This window comes from Megalops cyprinoides, chromosome 15 (genome assembly GCF_013368585.1).
Source record: "Megalops cyprinoides isolate fMegCyp1 chromosome 15, fMegCyp1.pri, whole genome shotgun sequence".
Taxonomy (NCBI): domain Eukaryota; kingdom Metazoa; phylum Chordata; class Actinopteri; order Elopiformes; family Megalopidae; genus Megalops; species Megalops cyprinoides.
Window position 1 is genome coordinate 29,982,078 of NC_050597.1, and position 26,769 is coordinate 30,008,846.

At 43.3% G+C, this 26,769-nt stretch overlaps 1 protein-coding gene across 2 annotated transcripts; it reads right to left on the reverse strand.

Annotated features, from left to right (window-relative positions):
• Nucleotides 1-103: 103 nt before the first annotated feature.
• Nucleotides 104-26,101, reverse strand: prom2 (prominin 2). 2 transcript variants are annotated; one of them, XM_036546773.1, is made up of 25 exons: nt 26,051-26,101; nt 25,180-25,352; nt 21,617-21,922; nt 16,900-16,961; nt 15,058-15,263; nt 14,188-14,308; nt 13,674-13,737; nt 13,434-13,523; nt 11,333-11,529; nt 9,541-9,615; nt 9,340-9,403; nt 8,531-8,687; nt 8,009-8,161; nt 7,684-7,807; nt 6,405-6,493; nt 5,887-5,971; nt 5,356-5,499; nt 4,979-5,047; nt 4,715-4,807; nt 3,290-3,343; nt 2,893-2,973; nt 2,461-2,529; nt 1,852-1,941; nt 1,278-1,390; nt 104-887 (listed from the first exon to the last, which is right to left on the reverse strand). In XM_036546773.1, exons 3-25 carry the CDS (start codon nt 21,855-21,857, stop codon nt 836-838), a joined length of 2,493 nt encoding a protein of 830 aa, XP_036402666.1. In that variant the 5' UTR covers nt 21,858-21,922; nt 25,180-25,352; nt 26,051-26,101; the 3' UTR covers nt 104-835. The 2 variants fall into 2 exon arrangements, with proteins under 2 accessions (XP_036402666.1, XP_036402665.1); XM_036546772.1 differs by lacking the exon at nt 26,051-26,101 and adding an exon at nt 25,639-25,891.
• Nucleotides 26,102-26,769: the final 668 nt, after the last annotated feature.

Here is a 26,769-nt window from a genome sequence, read left to right on the forward strand (position 1 = left end):
GGCACCCACTTGAAATTTACTGCAGAACCAAGAGCTTTTATATACTTTCTCAAGGCAATTTCAGGTTGCCCTGACAAAGGCAGAGTAATTGGTCAGTAATTGGTTCATTGCCCAAAATATTTTTATTTCACTATTTTTGCATTGTAAATCTCTGAAATGACCACATATACCTGATTGTGTGAATGAAGGACCTTGAAAAAAAGCTTATATCTAAAGTGCCTTTAAATTAATCCATGTATTCCGTTCATTATAAGCGATAGTACAAAACACATTTTCACAGAATCATCGTCACGAATAATTTCAAGTCTTAAGTTAGAAAAAAATAAACATTTTACAAAAATAAAGCTGAAATGGACCGACTGCAGAATGAAACGGGTAACCAAGGTGGCCATGGCTCCAGGCTCCCCTCAAAGGCTCTGGGTATGTCTGGTCTGGCACAGAGTACGCATTCAGTACCACAGCCTCAGCACGAGAGGAGAGCCATAGCTCCAGCAAAAGATGTCTCTGGAATGCTCCCAGAATGCAGACAGGGACAGAAGTCGGCCTTTCTTGTCCCTTCCACAAGGATTCTGGGAAGCCAGCAATGAGAGTGGAAGGACATTCCCTGCCAGCAGGCAAGGACAGATTCTCTTCAGTTTGTGTGTGTGTGTGGGTGTGTGTGTGTGTGTGTGTGTGTGTGTGTGTGTGTGTGTGTGTGTGTATGGATAAAGAAATTCAAGGCCCCTTGGCCCTCCAGTCCATTTTTTGTCAGTGAATATTCATGTGTGGGCCATCACAGGGGTTGCTTGGGTCTTTGAGCAGGACTTGACCCTTTCCGTAATCATCCTCGTCCATCTCAGTATGGCTTCAGGGTCGCCCGTGGGAAATGGTTCATCATTATTTGGTTCCTGGGGGACAAAGACAGAACTAAGCAAACAGAGACAGACACATATAATCAAATTCCTATGTAAGAGCCATCATTTTAGATTTTTAACAGAAAAAAGTTGGGAATGGGTATTTATTCTGAAATCAATAAAATAGGAGAGTCATGACAGTGCAAAATGGACAGTGCAGTGGAAAACTTACAATAACTTACAATAAATAAATTCCCTTCTTTCCCATTCCTATTATAATGCTGCTGACACACAGCTCAATCTGAAGCATGGTATGTTGCATAATAAATCTTTGAAGTATGTTGTCAAGTTGATGCAGGGCCATTGGCTGGAGGGAGACGCATGTTGTAAGTCTCACAACATGGGTAATCAGACTCCCAGCAGCCACCAGGACCCACCACTCACTCATAAACATCTGTGTGCTTCATCCTCCTATAGAACTTGGCCAGCTTGACAGAGAGGATGATGCTGGGAATGAGGAAGATCATGCACCAGCCCAGGCTGAACCAGAAGGCATTCTGATGGGACAGAGAGGCCAACAAGACACACCTCAGCCAATCAGCAGCAAGCAATAAAAGACAGACATGGTGGGCAGTCACTAAAAGTTAGAGCTTGCGGGGAGGGGCTAATCTTGAGATAACACAGGCTAAAAATCCGTCGAAGTTGTCTGACACAAGTCCCAGCACAGATATTCTATTTATTATATCTAGATATTCAAATCCTGCCTTCCTTCTGTCCACTGTGCTTCCTTGGCTAGGAAGTACTGGTCCAGTTCCAGTACCATCATCCAAGTTGCTATGATAGCTATGAATGTGTTATTGCCGACCACGCCTCTTCTAGAATATTCATGAATGGCTAGCAAACGAGAATGCCTGTAACTTCAACAATGGCAGGGACCTTTCATCCAGAGAACTTTCATTATTGGGAACAAAGGGATGTACATATTATATCTGTGAGAAAGCACTCTCTCCATACTCACCACGGACTCCACCACATAGGAGCAGACCATGATCTCCACTGCGTCCACAGCCCCAGCCACTGGCCCGCAACGCCCCACCTGCTGAGTAATCTGTGACAGGACACAAAATCAATGCACCTCACTGACCCTGACACCTCTCTGCATCACCCCTCCCCTTCTGTGTCCCCAGTCCCAGCACAAAAATCGGCCCCAGAGTTAGACCATGGCATACAAACACAGGTAGAAATTAAAAACAGATGGATGGACCACAAATAGTACGGTGATAGTGATGGTAAGGTGCAGAGCTCATAACCAAAACATTTCTGGTTTGATTCCTGCTAGGGCACTGTTGTTGCATTATGGGGCAAGGTACTGAATGCATAATTGCCTCAGTAAATATCCAGCTGTATAAATGGATAAAAATTGTAACCTATTGTATGGAAGTCACTCTGAATAACAGTGTCTGCTAAATGAAAATAATGCAATGTTTTGAAGTACTATGAGGTACTTCAAAGGTAACTGGCACACTCAATGCTAGATATCATTTCCAGCTTGGCTGTAATATTGGCTATAATACAGCAGCGTAAAACAAGGCACAGTGAAGGTGCAAAGTGTGTAAAGTGGTCATACCGTCCTGTTCGCCCAGTCAGCGTACGCTGTGAAGTATGTCATCTGACAGTCCAGGAATGCTTGACTTTCCTTGAGGAGAGACGGGGAGTATAAATACCCAGCTCACATCACACATGCCCCTTTCAGACAGAAATGTCATGAGAATTCTTGACCCCCATGCCCCCCCTAAAGGGCATTGAATTCTGGGAATATTCAAGTCCCTCTCAAGAGCTCTGTGACTAGACAGTCCCTTGATCACTGCCTTGCCTAAGGCAAGCTCGGCAGTTTGAGCTGTGACCCACACGTTCTGTCTTCCCCTTCCTTGTCTAGATTGTTTGTGGGGCTGATCAGGGATACTCAAAAAATGCGAGGGGGAGATACCATTTTCTTTTCTATACAAGAGGAAAGCTAACAAATGTGAGCAAACAGCTAGCAGGGGGCAGCCACACTCACGGATTTCACTATCGCCGAAGTGTTGCCATTCACAAAGTCTTGGGCAGCATCCACTGTCCTCAGCAGGTTACCCACAGTTCCCTAGAAAACGGATGGAGGAGGAAGACACCCATGAGGGGGAGCAACAACCAGGCAGAGAAAAGCATACGTCCCCTCTGCCTGGCCCAGCCAGCACACAATGCATGCTTGCTAACTCGCCGTGAAGTAGCCAGGCTGTTCTGTGCTGAACGGGCCATTAGACACTGTGTGAATCAGTAGCGCTGAGAGAGGCTGCACACAGCCGTCCGAATGTGTGACAGTGATGAGATTATGCACTCGGAGAGGGCGGTCGTGTCAGCAATTAGGCTTGCGTGCCGCGGGGCTCGCTGATGTTCGGACGTCAGAAGGAAGGACTTACATTCATTTCCGAAGCCTTGGCACCCAGATGCTGAATGGTAAGGTTGAGATCCCACTACAGAAGGAAAACATACCATGTGATTATGAACAGCAGTTCTGCATTTCCATAAATTTCCATAAAGCAACTTAATGAACATCAGACAATAAACCTGAAGGCAGAGGCAACCTGCAGTTAAAGCTTACAAAATGAGCAGTTAGCAGCAAAATTGCCTCTTATCATACTTTTTAAATAAATTCCTAACACACACTTGAACAACAATAATAAACCAAAATCAAAGTTAGCTCTATGTACTCCTCATTTAATTACATTGATGAGCTTTTAGTTTAGATTTGTCAGCAGGAGGCCACCATCTTACAGGTCTGAGTTGCCTCTGTTAATGTACTGTTAACTAGCTACTGTTAACCAGGGGTGTCACTAGGACATGAACACATTCGGGGACCTCAGCCCACACTCTGTGATTGTGGTGTCAATCACAAACATAAACAACACAATGTCAGGCATAATTATGCTTTCTGGCCAGCTAGCAACTATAGTGATAGCTAGCTTGCAACTACATGATGGCAGATCTAGTTTGCGAGCTAACTAGTCAACATGTTGCACCAGCACAAACAACAGTAAAGTTTGTGCTAGGTATTTTCTCAGATGAAAATAAGTCATCTGAGTCAGTTGTATAAGTCAGTTGTATCTCTCTGAACATTGTGGAAAAAACAGCTCCTCCTGTCATTTGGGTTGCTGGTCCCTGCCCCATGGAAAACATTTGGTTAGACAGAAGGTCTCAGACTAAACGGCCTTCACAAGGCTAATTTATACACGCATAGCATGTTTAATCAGACACTTTCCCTGAGGTTTATTTTCATGGTCTTGACACCCCTGGTGATTCGCTCCAGTTAAGTTATTCATTCCTGTTCTTTCGTTTACACAGTGGGACTGCACTGTTCTGCTTTAACCCCCTGCTGCCACTGTTTGTGCAGCCAATGTCTGTTGGAAACTCTAAACTGTTAAATGTTTGTGTAAAAGTGTTGGGTTGATGGTTCTCTGTGTTCATTAACATCCATTTACAATCTTTTCAAAGCAGATCTGTATTCCATTGACTGTATTTACCTGGTTCATTGTCTGTGTGAATGAGTCTGGTAGTCAGCGACTGGCTACCCAGTCCAGTTTTCCTGATTGAATACAGGTGTGTGGCTGGAGAGCTGGAGTCACTTCTTCAGCAGTTTAATTGGATGTGGGTCTGTTAAGACCAGTTCCTGTGCTTAGTGTTGTTGATTTTTTTAAGATGAATAATTTTTAATAAAATGTCTGTGATTTAATGTGTGAGCCTCATCAGCCAGTGCTGTCACAGCTTTGTGCCCAAATCTGACCTTTGACCTTTGACCTCCAGGCTGACTGGCCTGAGTTCCCAGAGAAGGAGAAGAGAGAGCTCACCACTTGCGGGAAGATTTTGACCTCCAGCTCGGCCTGGATCCTCCTCAGCTCGTCCGCCTCCTGCTGCAGCTCCGCCTTCACCGTGGCATCTTGCTGGGGGGGGGAGAGGCACAGAGGCTCCGTGTCACACCCACACTCCGCCCCCCCCCCCCATACCCCAACCCCCCTCCTGCTGTTACTTTCATTTGCACAAACGCCTTAATAATTCAGCTACAATACACCCACAAAGGAAAAAAGAATGAGGGGGCAAATAAAATCACTCACTTGTCCTTCCGCAAGCTGAGACAAAAGGGATGCAGTAGTGTTCAAATTTGTCCTGGAGAAATTGTTAATCTGCAAATGGAATCAACACAGGCAGCAGTGTGAGAACATACAGAGAACAGTAAAAGAGTATATTTATTCCAGAGATTTTGAAGCTGCGCAGCCCTGCATATTTTTCCCCATCAAACTGAAAACATGCAGCCCTGAAAAACTGGCATTAATGAATTTACTGATTGTCACGGCACTTTGTGGCAATCACATTGTAAAAATGAGCTAAAACAAATATAGTTTGATTGATATTGGCTTTTTCCTGAAAGAAAACAGAATTCATTCCAAATGCCCAATGAGATGGAGGCCAGCTGTCTTGCACGTGGCCTGACCTGCTCTGTGACACTGCTGAAGTCCACATCTCCGGCCATGCTGGAGAACTTCTTCAGCTGGGTGCGCGCGTCCGAGTCCAGGAGGGTGATGGTGGGGAGGGAGATGCTGTTCTTCTCAAAAGCCTTCTGGATGTCCTCAGTGTACTGTTGGAAGGGGCAGATACAGTCAGGTGTCAAAACATCCTACACATGTTAGTGTGTATCTGTGTTTGTGTGTGTGTGTGTGTGTGCTTGCATACATATATGTACCATGCATATACAGTATTGTAGTAAAATTAGATAAATCAAAAACATACATGCAAATGCATATATGAAAGCATTGATTTTGACTTATAAAAACACATCGATTGTGATGATGTAAAAGTGCATTCCACTCCTTACATTCTGCACTTCATGCATTAACATATGTCAGCATACATGAAGTGTGACTGGGAGACCCTTGTACTACTGGCGGTAAGCGACTCTAGTGATTCACCAGCGTTTCTCCTGGTAACCCTCCGAAATGCGAGAGGCAGGCAGGTGGGCTCTTACTTGGGAGACGTTGAGGAACTCATTCAGGTTGATGACCTCCTCCAGGTGTAGTGTGTTCCACAGGGAGCTGTCCTGCCGGCAGTCGCTGCAAAACAAAGACAGGAAACGATGAAGTGAAGTGCCTCATCAACAATGGCCAAAACCACCCATGAAAAGTCCTCTGCAACTTCTTGTGCAGACTTATTTGCTTACTAGAGTTCAATTAAAGGGTGACTATGGTTCACTGGGACAGTGTTGGTGGTTTGTCCTACCTTTACATGTGTCGTAACACATGTATTAATCTGGAGACAAAAAAACGCAGTTGGAAACCCCTAATGCACACAAATGCACACCAAGGCAATGGCCCATACAAGGATATATAAATGCTGTAAAAGTTATGTCCAACCAGAAAATTTCTCTGGGTTTTATATCTGTGTGGAACCACCCCTGCTCGCCTTTAATATGACTTTGTATTTCAGAGCAAGGCCAATCCAATTCCTTTTTCATTTGTGTTCCTAACAGTCTATGTACTCTCTTACTTGTAGATTCCAGTGATGGTCAGGTTGGTCTTCAGCCCCAGTGTCTCAGAGAGCTGTAAACTAGGGATCAGCCCTGGTGTGTCAATGATCTGTGTTTAAGCATGCACACACACAAACACACACACACACACACACACACAGGGCACAGAGGTACACACATAAATGTTAGGAAAACACAGAGGCATCTAGCTGAATAGCTAAATAGGTAAATGTCCAAACATAAATGAAATATATTGTAATATGCTGAGAAATATGTTGTTCAGCCCAAGAATATACTGCAAACAGATTTAAAATATATTAATGAAATGCGGAAATATACTGTAACCAAAACTGTAATAATTTACATTTTTTCAAAATATTGATTGAGCTAAACCACTGATTCTCCATCCTGCTCCTGGGGCCCCCCTGCTCTGCACGTTTTCCATCTTTCCCTGCCCTACCTACCTGACTGAACTCATCAGTGGCACTTTTGATTAGCTGAGCACACCTGATTTAATCAGGAGCATGTTAGTAATTTCAATCAGGTGTGTTTGGAGCAAAGATAGATAGAGGATATGCAGGACAGGGGGGCTCTAGGAGTAGGATTGAGAAACACTGAGCTAAACTATATATCCTCATACATTGTTGATACATTATTTTTTTGTATGGGTGGGTAAAAGTCAACTTTTACTTTACTTTTCCTGCCCTTTTGCTGTCCCTTCCATTGATCAGTGAGCTTTCTGAATGTATACAGTCTGTGTGTGCACGCCTGAGTGTGCGTGACTGTGTACCCATGTAAATTTTTTACATAATTTATTTGCATTACTTGCTTGCAAATGCACAGATCGCCTATGCAAAGTCCCGTCCCAACTTTACATTTGTATTTTGTAGCTTAGCAGATTCTCTTATGCAGAGCAACATACATGATGAGAATATATGTATCATTACATGTGCATTGATGACTAAGAGCATTTGCTGGATGTCAAAAATGTTTTAGTGCATGCGACCCAGTTATGCATATGTGCATGAGGCACTGCCCTTATGCCAAGGGCAGAGATACACAGAGTCATAATCCCTGTGCAAGCATTATTAGTGGCACTTTCTCCTATTAGGACTGGACAGTGAATTCCTCAAACATTTTTGCTGGCCTTTGCCACCCATGGTGCACATGTTATCCTTTGGTAAATCTGACCCCAGAGTCTCAGGGTAAGAGAGCTATGAGAGCTGGTCCCCTATGCGCCATTGGCACGTTTCACAGGTGAAACCCCCACGCCCCAGCCTCGGCATGCCGGACACTTACCTGGAGGAGCTGCTTGCTTTGCCAGGGCTCACACACCAGCGTGTAGGCATTCCCCCCCAGCAGGAAGAGGATAAGCACCACCAGCATGAAGAGCCAGGAGAAGAGAAAACTGAATCCCACACCCCTGCAACAGAAAGAGGGGAACATCCCCCCGGGATAGGGTCAGCAACTGTCACCCAAACATGTTTCAGTGGCTCAGTGTACGTGTGTGTGTGTGTGTGTGTGTGTGAGAGAGAGAGACCCTAATTTCTCTGGTCCTCTTTTTCCATAGCTCCGTGTATTGGGGAGCCCTGCTCTGGCGTGTAGTGATCTGGCTGCTACTCACGCCATGAGGAAAAGGCCGCCGCAGTTGGCCGTGCCGGAGCGTTCGGTGGGGTCCGCTTTTGGCCTCAGGCCCACCGGGCCGAGCAGGAGCCCCATGATGTTACACAGCACCACCAGCAGGATGGCACAGCTCAGAACCACACCCACAATCCAGCTGCAGACACACAGGACTGTCAGTAAGCCCCTGAGATAAAACCACTGCAATTGTACATGTTATTAACTAATCAATATGCTCATTAGTTCACATTGGAGCCATCGTTATTATATTTGTTATTGTTATTTGTTCATTTTTCTCTTCCTTTTCTGTTCCTTCCTTTTTCATTGATATATATATACATGTGTAAGATGTATGTATATATGTATTCAAGTATACAAGTATGTATGTATACATGCATATTTTGTGTGGTTTGGCGAAAAAAATGTAATTCATGCCAATAAAACAAACTTGAACTTGAATTTGAATTTAAGTCTAGAGGAGGGTATGTGGCCCAAAGCGGGATGTGGGGGAAGGTTTAAACGGTACCTGTATCTTTTTACTGCCTTGGCTTCAGGAGAGTAACGGTTAATGTAGCCTCTCACTTCCTCAATCTGCGCAGACACGTCCGTCAGGCTGTTGAGGGGGATGTCCTGCGTTACCTGGGCAATCTGCGCCTTGATGTCATCAAGCTGCTGTCTCACGCCTGGGAGGCACAGGGCCAGCGTTAGCACTATGGATGTCCCTAGTGGTTTTGTTTTTCAGGGCTGTCAGTGTCTACGCACTTTTGGGATTTTACTGGTACGCTCCAGCAAGCCACTGAGAACTGCAGAAGAATACACTCACAGACAGCCAAGGAAATAGACATGAGCTGCCATTGCTGGCAATATGAAGACACGGTACTGTGTGATTTGCTAACATGCCAGAATTAGATACCATTAGATACAAAAATATTTTTTGAAAACTCAACAGAACCTACCCCCTATGAAAAAAATAATACAGTAAGGAATGACACATGGTTAAAAATATGACATTCGAAAAATAATGGATATATATCTTACTGTATGTTTCAAAATGTATTCATCATTGTCATTTCTGATGCTTTCAGCTTATGAGCAATTTGCATAATTTATTGCCATATATGTAATTCCTCAATATGCTATGCAACATTTCCACACAATTGTACATAAAAGCAGCAATAGTTGTTATACTATCTGAAGCTGCATGTGAGGCATATTTTAAGTGCATTCTTTACATTTTGGATTTGAATGTATGTGAAAGGTTTTTGTAAGGGCGAGCTGATCTTATGCCTGCATTGTGACCCAGGTGGGCAGGACAATTCAGTCACCCGGACTCACTCTGTACTGTGCCTCTGGTCTCGTTCTCCACCCTCTGCGGAATGCTGTCCAAGAACTCCTGCCCCTAAGGAGAAGAGGACACCTGCTCAGAACCACAAGCCTGGACACAGCCATTTCTTCGTCTCCACAAATGGGCCATCACCCATAAGACAGTATAAAAAGCTATGCTGACAGCCTGTGCAGTGGTAACATAGGACTCACCTCCTTCACTTTGGAATGGAGGTCTGCCCTGGTGACCTCGTCCACAGCGGCCTGGAGCTCAGCCAGGTGGGGGACCTGTGGGATAGTGCACCGGCATTAACTCAACCATGCCCACTTTTACACCACACAGGAAGTCCCCCTTTCACGGCAATCTGCATTCACGATCTTTGTAAAAATCACCACTGTTAATTGTTTCATGGCACAAAATCCACGCTTGAAGTGAGACAAGGGAGAGAGAATGAGAAAGAGGGAGAAAAAGAGTTCATAAAAAGTCTGAAAAGGCAGAAGCTTTATATCACTTCAGGGATTTGTTTGTTTGAATTTGTTTGGGAAGAGAGTATTTATTTTCCATGTCTTCACCTTCACTCACCCTAGCTAAACAATGAACCTGTCCAAAAACCGCAAGTTGAATCATGCTGTCATCTGTGTCCTGTCAGTTCATGCAGAGCATGTCACAGTACTAAAAATTTATACTGCATTTGCTATGTAAGTATACCTTAAATACCTTACATACCTTACGTATGTAAATATTAATGCAGTACCATACTACTGCTCCCATGTGTATACAGTCTGTGTTCAGGAATGTAACTCCTGCTTATAGCATTGTGTTGTAGCTTTTGGGCACAATACGTACCCATGTGCAGTATTAAACTAAACTAAACATTACAATAAGCAAAAAATGTCTCTTATCTTTCCCGCAGATATAATCTTTTATAAATGATCTATGCAATGATATCCACCTGCAAACATTAGAGGGTAATGAGCAGCCACTGTCCCTTAGGCTTTCCTTCAGGCATAACTGAACATTAACTACGCTTCCACCAGAGGGCAATGCTGAGCTGGAAAGATGCGCATTCATTTGAGATTAGTACACGGGTCTGTCACAGAGTGATTTATTAAAGGCAATACATTCTAAACACATTGTATTTATACGAACTTGCATAAAGGCACTGCCTAAAAGGATATTTCAGTGTGCTCTCATTCCTCTCACATTTCCAAGTTCTAGAGAATTCTTGCTTGACCTATACCAAGCTATCATTTAAAGTGGAGTTACTTGCCATGCTTGATATGTCCAAACAAATCCTCTACCTGGCTTTCATTCTAACAGAGATCATTTTGTTGGAGAAATTCCACAGGAGGACGGATTTCATTTCACAGCATATCTAATTAAATGTTCCTTTTTTCTTTATTTGTTCAGCTGCTGATTAGCAGTGCTCTTTGACAGGAATATTTAGGCTTTTGTGCTTAGCAGCTGCATTGTGGTCAGAGCCCGCCCCCTTCTTGTTCCCTCTCTGTGTGGGGCACAGAGCATGGGTTTCGGTGTAATCCGTAACCCGAGCGGCTGCATCTCAGTTGTCCTGGCATTAGAGGGCCGGCCGTGGCAACAGACAACGGGCCGTACTGTTCCCACTGGGATCCAGTGACGGAAGACTCCGGCCTACAAGCCCAGTCCTCCCACACAGAGGCCAGAGGAACAGCACAAGTCCTGCCACTTACAAAAGATTTGTTCAAGTGTGAGAGCTCCTTATAGTTTTGCAGTAGCTTCCTGGTTAGAGAACTCAGTCCAAAACTGCCAGTGAATGTACAGTATGATAGCCATTACTAAGTGATACTATAAAAACAGAGCCTGTAATATTCAAGCTATTCAAGCTACATTTACATTGCAAATTTATACGGATAATTATAAACATCAGGATAGCAGTCTCTAGCCAGCTTCTACCTCACTGGCTGCGTCAATCTAATCTATGATGTCATAATGGATTAGACTGACAACGGCTGCGTTCTCACTCACAGTGAAGTCGCCGCTCAGGTCCACCTTGTTCAGTTCTTGCAGGTGCGGCTGGCAGTTCTCACACTGCGGGCTCTTCAGGGTCTTGCTGATGTTGTTCTTGGCGGCGGTCAGGTCGGACTGCAGCGCGTCCAGCCCTGGCGTGAGGTTCTGCAGGGAGACGTTCGCCTGTGCAAGCAGCCGGCTGGTGTCGTTCACCACTGAAGAGCCAGAAAACAAGCTTAGGAACTAAAGGGTCATTCACACTCATTCACAGAGTTGATAGTCAGTTCAAATCCTCACATCAAGTCTAAATCAGTTCGCAAACACTGGCATCCCTTGAAATGTAACTGAAATTGATTTAATACGGTTTTGAATGCAGCATACATTAGAGAAACAGGCACTGCATTTACCTTGTCATCTTTTCAATAAGAATTTGTTTTCCCCCTACAATTAGTTCATGTCCATTTTTATGATAGCAAGGTTTTGCACATTACTTCTTTTTTTAGTTTAATTTGCGCATGGAACTGTGCAGATGTCGGCCATAGTCCTCCAAACCATGCTGTTTCCCACTTATCTGTATATATCTTAACCTGACTACTGGACTTAAATCTACAGTTTCATCTTCCGGGGGACTGCATTTTGAAAAATGAAAAGGTGCCTCCAAGTAACACCAGGGGCAACGTCGGGCCCAAACAGCAGATGGCTCCCCTGCAGTGCCGTGACCCTGGAGGGGGGGGGGGCCCCTATCGCTCACACTTCAGCTCCCCTGAGAGGGGCGGGGTCTCAGCCCGTCCGGTCTCTTTTAGGAACGGGCCCTTCACATTCTGCTGGCTGAGAACAGAACAAGCAGAGGAGGCCCGGAGGCAGGCAGACAGACTCAGAGCTCCAGACAAAGACCTCTAACACAGACACAGGGGGGTGGGTGGATCTACACCATATGGGCAACTTTTTGGTACAAGTACCCCAGCATGTTCCTGTTTTTCTTTCAACGTCTATGACAATCTGATTGCCAGATATGCCAAATCAAAATCAAAAAATGAAAGGTGATTGGCTGCCTGATTCATGGATTGATTGATTAAAGGGGAGGGGGGTCCAGTTAAACCACTGTGAGCAAGTGAACTCAGTACAACAGCAGCATACACCTCACTCCTAAGCATCTACTTCCCACACTCACAGGGGCATACATACACACCTCCTTATCACTGTACACAAATTACCCTTGGATATTTGCTAGTACTTAACCACTTAGTAATAGCACTCATTTGGTAGTGCTTAACTGAATTTATTTATTGATATGTGAGAGATATGGATATAGATATGTATTGTAGATAAATAAGAAATCCCCCTAAAAGTTGCTGAACAGGATTGAGCCTGATAAAAAGACAAATATTTCCGGGCATGCTCCACACACAGCTCCTTGTGCAGTTCCAAGAAACCACGATAAGAGCGCAGCAACGAGCAAAAACAAAGGGTGAGTTAACCTACCACGAAGGTGCAGCCGTCAGCATAATAAATCATCTCTATGCTCTGCCTGTTTCTTTGCTGTTTCTCTATCTGTATTCTGAATTTGAAATTAACTGCTTAACATATTATGTGTATATATATATACATAATATGTATATATCTTCTTTTCTGCCCTCTTTCAGCACACTGGGCATTCTGATAAAGTCAGATGGGCCGTCTATGTGAGCACAATGCCAATACAGTAACATATTATTACTTCCAGTTAACAGCCACCCAGAGATTCAGTTCTCAGTGGCAATATGTTGCTTTTCTCCCATGTTTCCCCAGAGCCCCTGTATTATAAAAAATCAGTTATCATTAAGTGATGAAATTATGGCTTGGATGTCTCTTAGGGAAATTACTGTTTCACATGTATATATCATATATTACATATATTTAACTGAATTTGAAACGAAGTTTACCACAAATACACTTTAGGGAAAGCATTTGGGTGACCATGTCAAGCACGCTCCCAGTTGATGAACCATATGAGGTTGCCTGCTTGGTCCAACCAAACACTTTTTGAGGGTTTTACATTCAGCAGGCACAGCCCTTTGCTAGGGTGCAACAGTGAGGCAGCACTGAAGAGCAGCCACAGGTGCAGCAGACTGTCAGGTACCTCGGGACATCTCCCGTACGGAGTCCAGCGCCGGGGTCAGGGGACCCACCAGGGCGTCTCGGATAGCCGTGCCAAGAAACTGCCCGATAGCTGGAGAGGAGCAGACAGAGAGGAGGGGGTGAGGGTCACATTCACGCCAGGTCACATTCAAATATCCCTCTCACCGGTCCCTTAAACGGACAAAGACACCAAAAAAAAAAAAACTCCGGCCCCTCCCTGGGATCCCATTCAGTCACTCACCGTTCAGTCTGTTTATGACTGCGTCCACCGTCAGGACGCTCTCATTCACCACGGTGTGGATTTGCTGCGGAGAGCACAGAGAAAGGCACACACATCAAACAGCCAAATCCCACCCCTCCACTTTTACTCCAATCAAAGCCAAACAACCTTCCCTGTGGCAAACACTGGCCTGCACCAGTAAGGTGAATTAACTCTGTTGACTTTCCCAAGACAAAAGGTCCAGTGGTGTTTACTCTTCACTCTCACGCAAATGTTTTTTCTTTTTTAACTGAAGTGCAGGGTGTTTCTCTGGGAAGCATGGCTAGCTAACCCTGCTTTTCAAATGTTGTATTTATACATCAGCAGTTCCTTGAAAAAACTGAACGGGAGTCAAAAATCGATGGCTATCGATGGCAACACAGGAGAAATGAGTTGGAGGCCTTTGGGTACACACTTGGCACGTCCAACTGAACACTTTCCCTGGGTTTCCTTTGATTTCAGAGAAAACTATCAGCACCAATCTTTATCTTACTACCTCTGGGACAGCATGGAGGTAAGTCTGAAGGTTGTCCAGTGAGCTGTTTGACTGAATCAAGCTGCGATCCACACTGTCAGCCATGGACTGGTTGCTCCGAAACATGCAAATGTTCCCAGCCCTAGGGAAAATGCACAAGGAAGAGACATGATCCCAGTTATTTTTCTTTGCATTCTAACGTGCCAAAAAGCGATGCCAGCATGCTGAATTTGCAAACAGTTCATGAGTGCTGATAACGCACCACAATCACACACACTCAGAGGGGTATAAAAGATCCTTATGTGCTTTTTGAAGTGACAAAAAGCACAAGCTGCCACTACCATTCATTACAAGGAAATAACAGAATGGAATGTGGAAGGCCCATTCAGATGGAGCATGCACAGAAAACACATTCAGAATTCAAACCTGACAATGCAATCTGTGTATGCCAGTCTCCGGGAGTGTTTTTTCACATACTTTTAAAACTAATTTTAGACTTATTTTAAGCTCCATGCTGATATGCTATCTTACTGACCTCTTGTAATACCTTACAATGTCTACTCTTAGCATCATAGCATCTTAGTCGCTCTGAGTAACAGCGTCTGCTAAATGATGTAATGTAATGCATTGTAATGTAATATAGTCACATGTTATATCAATGGTAAGACATTAATGATGAATAAATCACTGACAGAAAAAAATCACTGACAAAGGTTGACATGTGCATATTTTCTTTTATGAAGTGTAATATTAATAGATTTAAAACTGTTTAATAGGTGAGTTGTACCCACTGCAGCTGTTGGTGGCACAGTGAACATGTGGTCATTCAGAGAGCAGAGAAAGAGAAGGGAAGTCAGGTGCACAGGACAGGATTTCACCGCGGAGACTCACAGAATGATGACAGTGACCACCAGCGTCACCCAGTATAGCCCTCTGCGCCGGCAGTGGACAGACTGGGTCTGTTCTTGGTACATGTGGCCCCCGCAGTTGCCGCAGCAACGGCAGCAGGCGAAGAAGAAGCCCACCAGGGGCATGAGGACGATGTAGAGGATCCCAATGGCAGCGCAGACCAGGAAGCCCACCTCATAGGTCAGCACCTGTGGAATGCACACAGGTACAGACATGACCTGCCGGCTGCATCACCACCTTGATACAGGCTGGCTCATAAACCCCATTGTCCTTGTGCGACAAGGCTCTGAATAATACACCGAATAATCATCATTGTGGGATGAGGCTCTGACTGACATAGTGCATTATCATTGTGGGACGAGGCTTTAGCTGGTATGTCTTATCATCTTTGTGGCTCAAGGCTCTGACTGAAATACCGCATCATCATTGTGGGACGAGGCGCTGAATGATACACTGCATCATCATTGTGGGATGTGGGTATGACTAACATACCACATTGTCAGTACGGGACGTGGGTCTGACCAACACTCATCATGCCTGTGGGACACAGCTCTAATTGACATGTTGCTTCATTTCTGTGGGACACAGCCACCTGATAAACCAGAAGAACATTGCTAGTTCACCATAAATATGTGCTAGCTTTATTGTGGTATTACATTTCCTAGAAAAGGTTAGTAAGCGCCTGAAAATGGATTACTGAGGAAGTGTTTAGTGAGTCATACTGAGTATGCTCCACAAAAATGACCCTTACACGTCCAACCAAACACTTTTCCTGGACTTCACTTTCCCTGCTGTACTTCTAGAACCTGGCAAGGAGCCTTTTAGGCAGTCCTACTGATGTTTAACAGAAGGTAATACTCCCAATGCAAACATGAGGCAGGAAATTAGCACTGAAATATGTCAGCACTCAAAAGTCAACAAAGCAGACAATTAAAAACAGCATTTGGTTTTGGGATGGTCAGATAATGACAAAAAGGTGGGTTCGACTCCCTGCTTTTTTATAGCCATCACCAAACTCAATGACTCTGAACAGACTCCATTTTTTCATTCATTTATTTCTATTTTTATAAAAGGCTCTCCTACCAATATTATCACAACATATCACAGACCAGTACTTCCTCCTACACTCAACCCAGTTTGTCTAGAAGGAAGCTTCTGTAAAGTTCAATCTGCTTCTGTTAACCACCAGACACCTGATACAGGATTTAATTTTAATTATAAATAAAGCGGGAACACACTGGATCTTTCGGTCTTGGAAAAAACATGCAACAATTTGTTAGAGATTCCAGTGAAGAGAGTATTTTTTGTTGCATATATTAAAAGAAAAATACCAACTCTGCACTTCACATTTCTTTTGATAAACCATCTTTTTTGCTATAGTTTATCTGAGGTTAGAAAACATGGAAACCACTGCAAATGGAAGTGGCAATAATTTTAATACACACAGTGTATTTTAGCATGAATTACAAAATGGATTTGCAATTCCTAATTTATTACTTTTCTGCTGAACATCACTTTCTTCCTTCAGCCGAGAGTAAAATCTGCTTCATTCCAATAACAAAAGGTCAGAACAGCTCAGCAGAATACAGAGTAAGCTGGTTTTATGATGTCACAATGTGATAAAATCAAAACCGCTCAACGGGAGGAATGTGCGAGGCGTGCCACAATTTCTCTGAGACACACTGCTTCAGTGCCGTCCCCGCAGCGGGCGGAGAAACCGCACACTCACCATGTAAACCCTTCTCGGATTCCCAGGTGAGAGCCGACATTCTGGGTGCGGCGGTGAGGCGACACGAAAGAGAAACGGTTAACAACAACACATACCTTTTTGACCGTGTCCTGAATTTTGGCAGCACTGGCATCTCTCACCAGCTGAAGCAGCAGTTCTAGAAACACAGGACAAAAGGACACGTGTTCTGAGCGCAAAACAGTTACAAGTGATGAACTGCCTATATAAGTATATTGTGTGTCTGTGTGTGTGTAATATGTATATATAAAATATACATATACATATATAATTTACTGAAAGCATAAAATACACACATACATATACATAATTTCAGATGAAAAACTGGCAGTCATGTGAATTTGGCAGCACTGTGGAGGTGTTATTGGAAAGGGACAGGGCTTGTAGACTAATGGTTGTACTTAACCTGAAAACCTGAATTAGTAAAAGCTGTATATATACTAAGGTATTTATATTACTGTAGGTAGACCTCAGTAAATGCCATCTAAATGGAGGACCTGTAAAAGGTACGTAACCTGTAAGCTACGTAGCTGTAAGCTACGTAAGTTGTTGTGGATGAGAGCATTTGCTAAACAAATGTAATTGCGTAAGCCATTAAGAGAAACACATAAAGGTTATTCTGTGCACCGTGCAGACAGCAAGTGTTGTGTTTACTGTAACGTCATCCTTCTGAACTCACTCTCACACCGCAGCTGCTCCCGCTGGGCACCACTTCCCACCCCCCACCCCCGTGGACATGGGACAAGCCACCAAATAATAAGTCATAGCAATACGCTCGTCTTTTAAGAACAATAAGGTCAACTGTTACTCTCCGCGTGAAACCACGCATTCCTTTTGTTGGAAGAGGGTAACCATGACCACACTTGAGCCTGACAATGCCAGTCAGGTGCTAAGTGGTGTCTGTTACATCAAACCTCTGTTGCTAGCCATTGATCTTGCGACACACCCTGGAGGAGCTGAGAACAGAGGAATGGCATTGTCCTGTTACAAAAGGATGAATTTGCAGTGTTTAGCCGTCTTTCTTTCTTGCCCTCTGTCTCTTTCTTCCTTTCTCTTGCTCTCTCAAATTCAAATGATTTATTGGCATGACTGCTTCAATAATGACAATCTTAGCCACAATCTTGGTGTGCAAGAGATCAATAATGCATGACTGATCTGTTTCCTTTTCTCTTTCTCTGTCTCTGATGTACAGCCCACCACCTGCAGAATGAATGGCCTGCATCCACATTGTTGTGAAGAACCGTAAAGGTCAGAGAGCAGAGGGAAGACAACAGGTGCAGCATCTGAGAAAGCCAGGCCAGGTTCAGGAGAGGCATTAGCGATTAGCTGCTCTTTGCTTGTGCTTGTCTGTTTTGGCTTTTGCATACTGGACTGGGGGAAGACAAATCAGCTTCAACCCCACTCTTACTTTATCAAAACAAGCTCTAACAAAAACATCTGAGAAAATAAGGACAAACAGAGATTATTTTCACCACTTCCAAAAAGTTTGGTGAACCACTTCCCTGGTTTCTGTGCTGTGAGGCATATCAGTCAATCAGAGGGCCACACAGTAAACAGTTACTACTGAACAGTGCCCCAGAATATTAACAAATTCCTCTCAGTGATGGCAAAGCAGTGCCTGGTTTCCATGGCATTTTGAGAAGCGCACAATAGCATAGGCGGGCACTCGGGGGGCATGATGGCAGAGAGGGAGAGAGGGAGCAGAGCAGGCAAAGGAGTGCTTTACACAGGGGCCTTTCACACTCACTAACACAAGCGGCATCGATCCACAACGGTCGGTTTTGCAGTCCCTGTCCGGAAGCAAAAGCCATACTGACTATGATGTAGCTAGCGGAGGGTGTTCAGAGCATGGAGTTCACATGTGGCATTGTGGGTCATACGCTCACACTACAGCGTTCTCATGGGGACAGCTGATCCCCATATGTTTATACATGATACAGCTTTTTTTTTTAAAGCGTACACTGGGTCCCCACCCAGTTCTGACAAAATGGCCATGGCTACACTAAAATCATAAAGTAAGTGTGTGAAATGATCAAGACAGTGAGTCCACGAACCATGTCCCCAAGAGGCATCTTCAAAACCTAACTATATCTACATCTATAGTTAGCTTTATCTACTGTCCTGAATAAAATAAGCATACCTGAGCCTTATTAACAAGCAACAAGTAACTTAAACAAAACTATATATAACATACATATATGTACATACAGTATATGTACAAGACAGTTAATAAGTAGTAACTGGAAAGTGGAAGATGAGAGTCTGGTCTCTCAGAATGAATTAGCTTCCTGTGATCTGAACATGAAAAAAAAATCTTCAAATGACACACAGGGGTGACATTGACTCTACAAAGCACTGTGTTTATATATAAACATGGTGCAAACAAAAGCCAATGTTAGCAAGCAATCTGACGTCAGACTCACATTTATTCTCTTCACTTCCTGAAAATCCTTGGGTTTCTCTGAATTTCTGACTCACTGTTGACCCTCCAGATCAGTGCAGTTTCACCTCCCTGGGCACACTGATCTCAGGCCAGCAGTTAAGTGTTATTTCGAGTGCAAGACATTGAGCAGCAGAGCAGAACGTCTGGCCACTCTAGCATAAAGTGGTTCCCCCGATGTGAGTTAATCAGTATCATTAGCCATGAGCAATTTAAAATAGGTTCAGTAACTGATTATGCACTGTCACAGACCCTTAAGGAACTTAAGGAACACCAAATCTTGTTTTTAATTAAAATATCACTTCTTTACATTAGTTATAATTTTGCATTTACACATCAGCATGAGGTGTAAACCAGGCAAGCTGATTATTTAAAAAAAAAATACCAGAAACGTGTCAGCAGTGTGGTGGTTAAAGAGCAGGGCTCATAACCCAAATGTTTGTCGGTTTGATTCTCCCAGGGTGGCGCACTGCTGTTTTAACCCTGGGCCATGTATTTAAACTGAACTGCCGCAGTAAATATCCAGCTGTAGAAATGGATAACATGTAAAAACTGTAAGCTACTGTATGTAAGTCCCTCTGGATAAGAGTGTCGGCTGAGCGACTGTGGCATAATGTAAATAAAACCCTGGGAAAGTGTTTGTGCAGCTGCTCCAAGCCCACACCTGGTAGACTTTCACTCCAAATGCTCTTCCATCTCAGAGTCTGGAGTTTAATCTGCTGACTGGTGCTGACATGCAGTTACTACCACCATTTCTAATCTGTGTTCATGGATAAGATGGCTCTGTGTTGGTAATTGCAACAGTATATATGGTGCTTACTTACTTGATATTTACTCCTTTAATTTCTTATGCTGTATTAATAGTATTAACATCCATTACTGATCCATAATAATAATAATGATAATAATTATAATAATTACATTGATGGTTATTATTATTTTATAATTACATTGATGGTTATTATTATTTTATAATTACATTGATGGTTATTATTATTTTATTTTTTATTATTACTGCCCAAACAAAGTTCATTTGTAAGCATAACAGAAAACCCCTAAATGCCCTTTAATATGAATTTAGTCTGCCAATCATTATTTTTAGTATCAGCAATGTGCAATAATATTGCTATAGAAACAAAAAATAGAAAGTAAAAACAAACAGATTAATAGGTAATACCAGGTGACAGGTGTGAACAATTAGTGAGATGAAAAAAGTGATTATATCATATATCATCAGTATTATAAGGAATTATGTAAAAAGTGTAAAATGACAAGTCAGTCATAATGTCACTTGATGGTCATTGATCACTGTTTACCTACTTCATTGATTAGCGCTTCTTGTCTGAGAATCAGCAATCACTAACACTAGGGGCCAGTTCACCTGCACTACCTAATATGTCATGATAAAGGTCAAGGATGCATGTGAGCGTGTCATAAAATCAATGTTTCCTTCTGCAGGCAGAAGGTAACTGGGAGTGGCTGAATATGACAGGAAGGATTGGTGTCAGCTTCCTGTTATGATCGAAGCATAGCGCTGGCAAGAGCATACCACATGGGTGGATGTGGTTTTGGGACCGAAAAGAAGTTGTCCGGGAGGGCACACCCACAGACAATGAACCGTCTCAGCTGCATAGGCACGCTCTGCAGCCCCTTTCTGCAAACTGCCTCAAGCTCTTACTGATGAACCACAGATGTTCTCTGTGGGACTGTGGCGGACCACAGGGGGCGTGGTTCCCGAGAGGCACAAGACCACAACAGCAAATGAAATAATCAACAGTGATATGAAAATGTGAATGTCCAGGGGATCGTTCGTTGCATCAGGACTTTGCATGTCATTTACATGACAGGTGCCTGCCTCCCAAGGCGACGGGTTAGCCTTTTCCTTATGCTGCTGGCTTACAATCTAGAGACAAGCCACAGGGCTAGAGGGGGTAGTCTCTGCAACATAAGTTATCCAAGACATACCCTTGCCAGACCGGTCTCTGATATCCACAAAAACAAATATCCCTTCATGCCTCGGGCTGAAATGCATCACCTGCAATATGCGCTTGTCCCCTAAGATAGGAATTATGAAGAGGAATGAACTAATTACAAGATCCCTCTTCTTTAAAAACAAGCTATTCACATAGGGTATACTATTGATCTTGAACGCTGCTAAATTGTTACTACCTGGGTGGGGTTAGAGAAAACCAGAGAGATCCTCAACATCAAAGGTTTTAAATAGTATTTATCACTACCAACTGCACTGCTATCAACAGATCAGGAATATAGTGATGTTTTACCTAGATGATGTACGTGAATCCCAGATTCTGAGATTTTTCACAATGTTCATTGGGAGGTGTAAACAAACTCACCTTCAGGGAAAGGATTTGGCTGCACAGTCCCAAGGAAGGACTGGACAAACGCAGAGAGGAAGTTGACACCTGAGTCCAGGTCGGGCCCCAGCTGGTACCGGGTTCTGTTCAGTTCCCGCGGTATGGGTCCAGTGGAGCAGTAGGGTGGGTCATGCTGGGCTCCACATGGGCCGAGGAGCAGAACTCCCAGGCAGGCATAGGCGCACACCCAACGGGCCCGCCTCCTTCCACCTGCACCCATTCCTCTCACAGAACACAGGTGGGGCAAAGCAGCTCACCTCATGTCCTCTCCTTGCAACAGTGCAGCTAGAAAACACAGATAAATTACCCAGGTCACTTCAATAAGAACATTACATTTTACATTACGTGTCATTTGTCAGACACCCCTATCCAGCTAGGATAGGATAGGTTACAGTTTTTTCCATTTATACAGCTGGGTATTTACTGGGGCAATTATGGCTTAAGTGCCCTTCCCAAGGGTCCAAAAGAAGTACCCTGGCAGGGAACTGAACCAGCAACCTATCAGTTACAAACCCTGTTCCTTACCACTACGCCACACAGAAAACACAGAACAGTCCACTTAGAGGGCAATCCTGTTTTCTTTGGGCCAACAACAACGAATGGCAGACAGAGATGCAAAGGATCATCATTTCCAACTCATCCCTTGCTGCAGTGTCTCACGGTACTGAAAGCACACCTGTCTCAGCCACTGCCCTACAAACAAGCAGGAAAAACCATCTTTTAACTTAACATCAGTTCTAGCTCCCAATGATGAGCCTGTTCTTTGTGATTAGTTCACAAGCTTTCCAAATAAACTAAGGATCACCCTCTGCAACAGCTGATTGCTTTTTACTTAATTGTGACTAATCAAGTAGCATGACCTTTGGGTGCTTCATATTAATAATCTTAGAGACAAGGTCGCATTAAGACATTTTGATTAGCAAAAAAAAAAAACTTTTTAACTACAAGCTAAAAACTGACAACATTTTTATTATGAACTGTTATTAGGTCAGTTTACATTGGAATTCTTACAGAAATGTATAATATGCAACATTTTGGTAGTTTTTTTGGTTTGTTTTTTATTTGATGAGTAGGCCAATATCATCAATGTGACTAATAGGTCCCCATTGACGCAACTGATACCTTCAGATATTCTAACTGCTATAAATGATCAGGCAAGTAAGCAGAATGATGCTCAGTTACCAAGGCAATCCTGCATTTGGTCACATTTGCACAGGATGAATCAGATAGAGATGCGTTTTGACTCCAACGCCAACAGAATGAAAGGATGGCAGCAGAGTAACTGGGTAAACACACTACGTCTTAGGTGGCGATGATGCAGTTCCCAGTGCTGTGATTACAAGAACTACTTGAGAGGAATTCAAGACGTAACTTTAATCCCAGTGGGGAAAAACCCTCTAATTTTCTAAACATTTCTTGGACCGAAAGCTGTACCTCCTCCTATGATCTCAACACCCACAGAGAGCAAAATGATAGATTATCCAAAAGATTATTTGCATTAGAGTCGCAGAGAGAGACGTGCTGAAACACAAAAGTAACATCTTGTGACGTGCACACAGTCAAAATTCAACATCCCAATTCGATGCTTCCAGGAAATTCCCCTGGCTCCCCCTAGACCTTTCATCCTAAGTATTTCCCCTCCACATATATCCTCTCGCTGGACATAACATTATTTGTCATTTATAAGATACTCCTATCCAGAGTGACTTATATTGGCTACTGTTTTATCCATATATACAGCTGGCTATTCACTGAGGTCACAGTGGGTTGGGTACCTTGCCTAAGGGTATAACAGCAGTGACCCACCCAGAACTTGAACCAACAACCTTTCAGTTATGAGCCCTGCTCCTTACCAATGCACCACACTGCTGCAACACCTGGGCATTTGCAAATCTGTCTTCAAAGGGATTGTGCTAGTATCTGTGCTCAAACCGAACCCAAATTTAGTCGTTTTGGTCATTTAGCAGATGCTCATACCCTGAGCAACATGAATGAGGCAGAGGTAGTAAGTGTGAAGCCAGAACCAAATTGTTCAAAACAACTGTCTAGTTGTTTTGAACAACTGTCTGTGTTTTGAACACTATCTAGTGACAGTGTTCAAAACACTGTCACTTCGTCACATACGCTGCTGCAGTAAACATTTAACAGTCCCCTTTATGGCTTTTGTGTCATAAAGGAGACTGTTTAAAAGTGCTGTGAAACAGATGAATGAGCCTAACACAGGTGTGCTACAACAGCAATCACATCTCACAGTGATGAATAGCCAATGTTAGCGTTAGGGGAGTGAAGAGAGTCTGGATTCAGGGAGCCAAGATGCAGACTGAAGAGGTGGGTTTTGGAACCTGGAAAAGATTGGGTAGCTCATTGAACCAATAGGGATCAAGACATGAGAGGAGCTAACACCAAGGTGTGAGTGCCCCTGAGACCCCCCCCCCCCACTCTACTTTGTCACTGTTTTATCATTGCACAGACTATCTTTGCATGCCTCTAACTGCTGTACCTGTTTTCCCTTGTGATGTCGACATTTGACATTTTATCTTGTTTGGACTTTCCTGTTCTCGTATACATTTTTAAGGATTGGTTTAATGACTCCTTTTCCTCTAAAACTCACTAAGAAGTTCACTGTACTTCATATCACATGGTTTACACACAATGAAAGCAACCGGAGGCTGCCTCATATCACGCACGGAAGGGGCAACCTCTTATGAATTACTGCAGAACGTGTAGTTATAGTCCCATTGCATAAAATAACAAACGAGTAAGAGCTGAACGAACAGGTAGCACCTCTGATGGTTTGAATCGAGTAGCCTAAACATGCCTCGGTTTAAAGTTTCCTTTTCGTGGTACCTTTCACAACAACGAAAAAACTGTCATAATTTCCCCCCACAAACAAGCCTGGCTCAGTACTTGGTCACAGACATAGCCTGCAATAATATTCAAACTTTTCACAATATTGTCACTTTGTCATCACGTTGGTAAATGGTGAAACGGGGAAAATACAGTCTCCTAACATTAATATTAAAAATGTGGCCGTCATCTGGGTCTGGCAATAGAAAGCATACAGAGGTTGTCGGACTTTTCTGGTAAAATTGTTTCGGTAGTATTTAAAATTTTTCCCAAGTATCATAGGGTCGACGTTGCGTTTAACTGCTTTTTAACTACTTTTAAACTGATTTCAAAGTGCAGTAAAAGCATTTCAATTTTTTTTTAAATTTGTAAAATTCGAGATTTTACAAGAAAATTGTAGGTTTTTACATCATGTAGCTAACATTCCCTCGTACCCTTAAACTATATTATTGTATTTCTTCGTCCAATTTTATTTAAATAAATGATAAGCAGTACTATAGCCTAGAGGAGTAGTGAATTTGCCCGCTGGAAAAAAAAAAAACGTCCGGGTTCCGACGGTCAAGTAACTCCATACAGTTTCACCAATAAACATGCAACTTGACTTTGGACGTGAACAAACAAACGCTAACTTCTACACTCAAGCGTTTGTTTTACTGAGTCTGAAAAGAGAAAAACAGGCGAAATCTGCACAGTACCTGTTTTCCGTTAAAGAGTGACAGATGTGACCCAAGTGTATGAGCGTTCCAAGGATAGTGTCTAGAAGTGTTGGTCCGGTCTCTGTCCAACAGGTGTGCGAGTTCCTTCCTTGAGAAACCCGATCAGTGTTTGCAGTGAGGTTGACAGCTTCCAGTGTAATGACTCAAGGAAACTAAACAGGGGAAAGAGCGAGAGAGGCAAGTCAGAGAGAGAGGAAGAGAGAGCGACGTTGTTGAGGGAGGGGGGATGCTGAAAAACTAAAGAGAGTGTCCGAAAGATGAGGGGTAGGAGAAGAGTGAAGTTGCGTAGGATAGTGGCACAGATAAGACTAGATTGTGGAAAATGATGACGCGTTACCAGAAGAAAGTGAAATTGTGTAATCCCCTATGCTTGATCCAAAAACAATAAAATCCAGAGAAACGTACTTGAAATTTTCCGACTTGTTAAGAAAAACTTACCTAGCGATCGGTGGTAAGAGGGATTAGGCTACGTTCGTGGGCTCAACAAAATTTCGATAAAGGTTTCCGTTTATGATTAATTTGGACAACGCTTCGTTTTCACGCGGTCTGAATGTCAAAAACAGAACTCCAACTGTAAACTGTTAAAACGATCTTGAGGCGTTAAAATTGTGTGTGTGCGCCAGAATAGCTACATCGCGACCACAAGAGATATTCTTTAAAAAAAAAAAAACATGTAACGGCACAGCGCAAAAATTCAGGAAATAGCTTGACGGACGTATTTGGGCTTGTCCGGGTTAGACGAAACAAGTTATAGCTGAATTAGCCTGGTTTCACTGGGCACGGAAAGATGTAATAAAGAAATAAGTATGTCAATTCAAATAAAAAAGGCTACTCTGTGTTTATGAATGACCTTCTGTTGAAGCGAATGAGTTTCAAGTGGAAATATTCACAATATTGTAGATGACCAGTTCGCAAGAGGATGTTTAGAGTCTAAACCTGTTTGACTACGTTTATTCAATACCCTGGAAGTGATGTTAGCACGTTGCCGATTATAGGCCATCACCTGTGAAGGTCAAGGAAATAAGAGAAAATGTCGGAATGTGTATGTATGTATGTGAATTCGGCGTACATTAATTTCTGGGCAATATAACTGACAAGGCTATGTGGAAGTAGTCGTTAAATGTATATGGTCATAAAACAAGTAGCCTCCATAGAAACAGAATAGCCAAGTACACATAGATTTTCAGCAATAAGTTTAAAAAAAACTGTTTAAACACAAGCATCCAACCTCGTGTAGGCCTATGTATTTAGCCTATTGTTTTAGCATCAACATGCAGGGGTGTAAGCTAGGATCCGCGTTTGGAGGCGGGTAGCGTAACCTTTCGGGCGGGAAGGAGCCGGTCTTGCTGAGCTCCGCCGAGAAGGGATTGTCTGCGTAGTGTGGGGAGGTAGCGCTCGGTATGTGTCACACACATATGAACAGAGACGTACACGAGGTGTGGGGCGGCTTGACAATGGCTTTGCTTTTTGGTAGCTTGACAACTACCCACTACGCCTTAAAGCTGCCTGCCATTTCCTCTCCCAACACACACACTGTGCGGCCCACGATATAGGCCTACATATATAACA

What these genes read in the sequence shown, in the direction of transcription:
- prom2 (XM_036546773.1), bottom strand. Translation starts at nt 21,857, where the DNA reads ATGGGTGCAGGTGGAAGGAGGCGGGCCCGTTGGGTGTGCGCCTATGCC. An exon ending in AAGGCAGTAAAAAGATACAG is followed by an intron (nt 8,162 to 8,530) that starts GTACCGTTTAAA and finishes GTGTGTCTGCAG; the next exon opens with CTGGATTGTGGGTGTGGTTC. An exon ending in CTCAGCTTGCGGAAGGACAA is followed by an intron (nt 4,808 to 4,978) that starts GTGAGTGATTTT and finishes TCCCCCCCCCAG; the next exon opens with CAAGATGCCACGGTGAAGGC.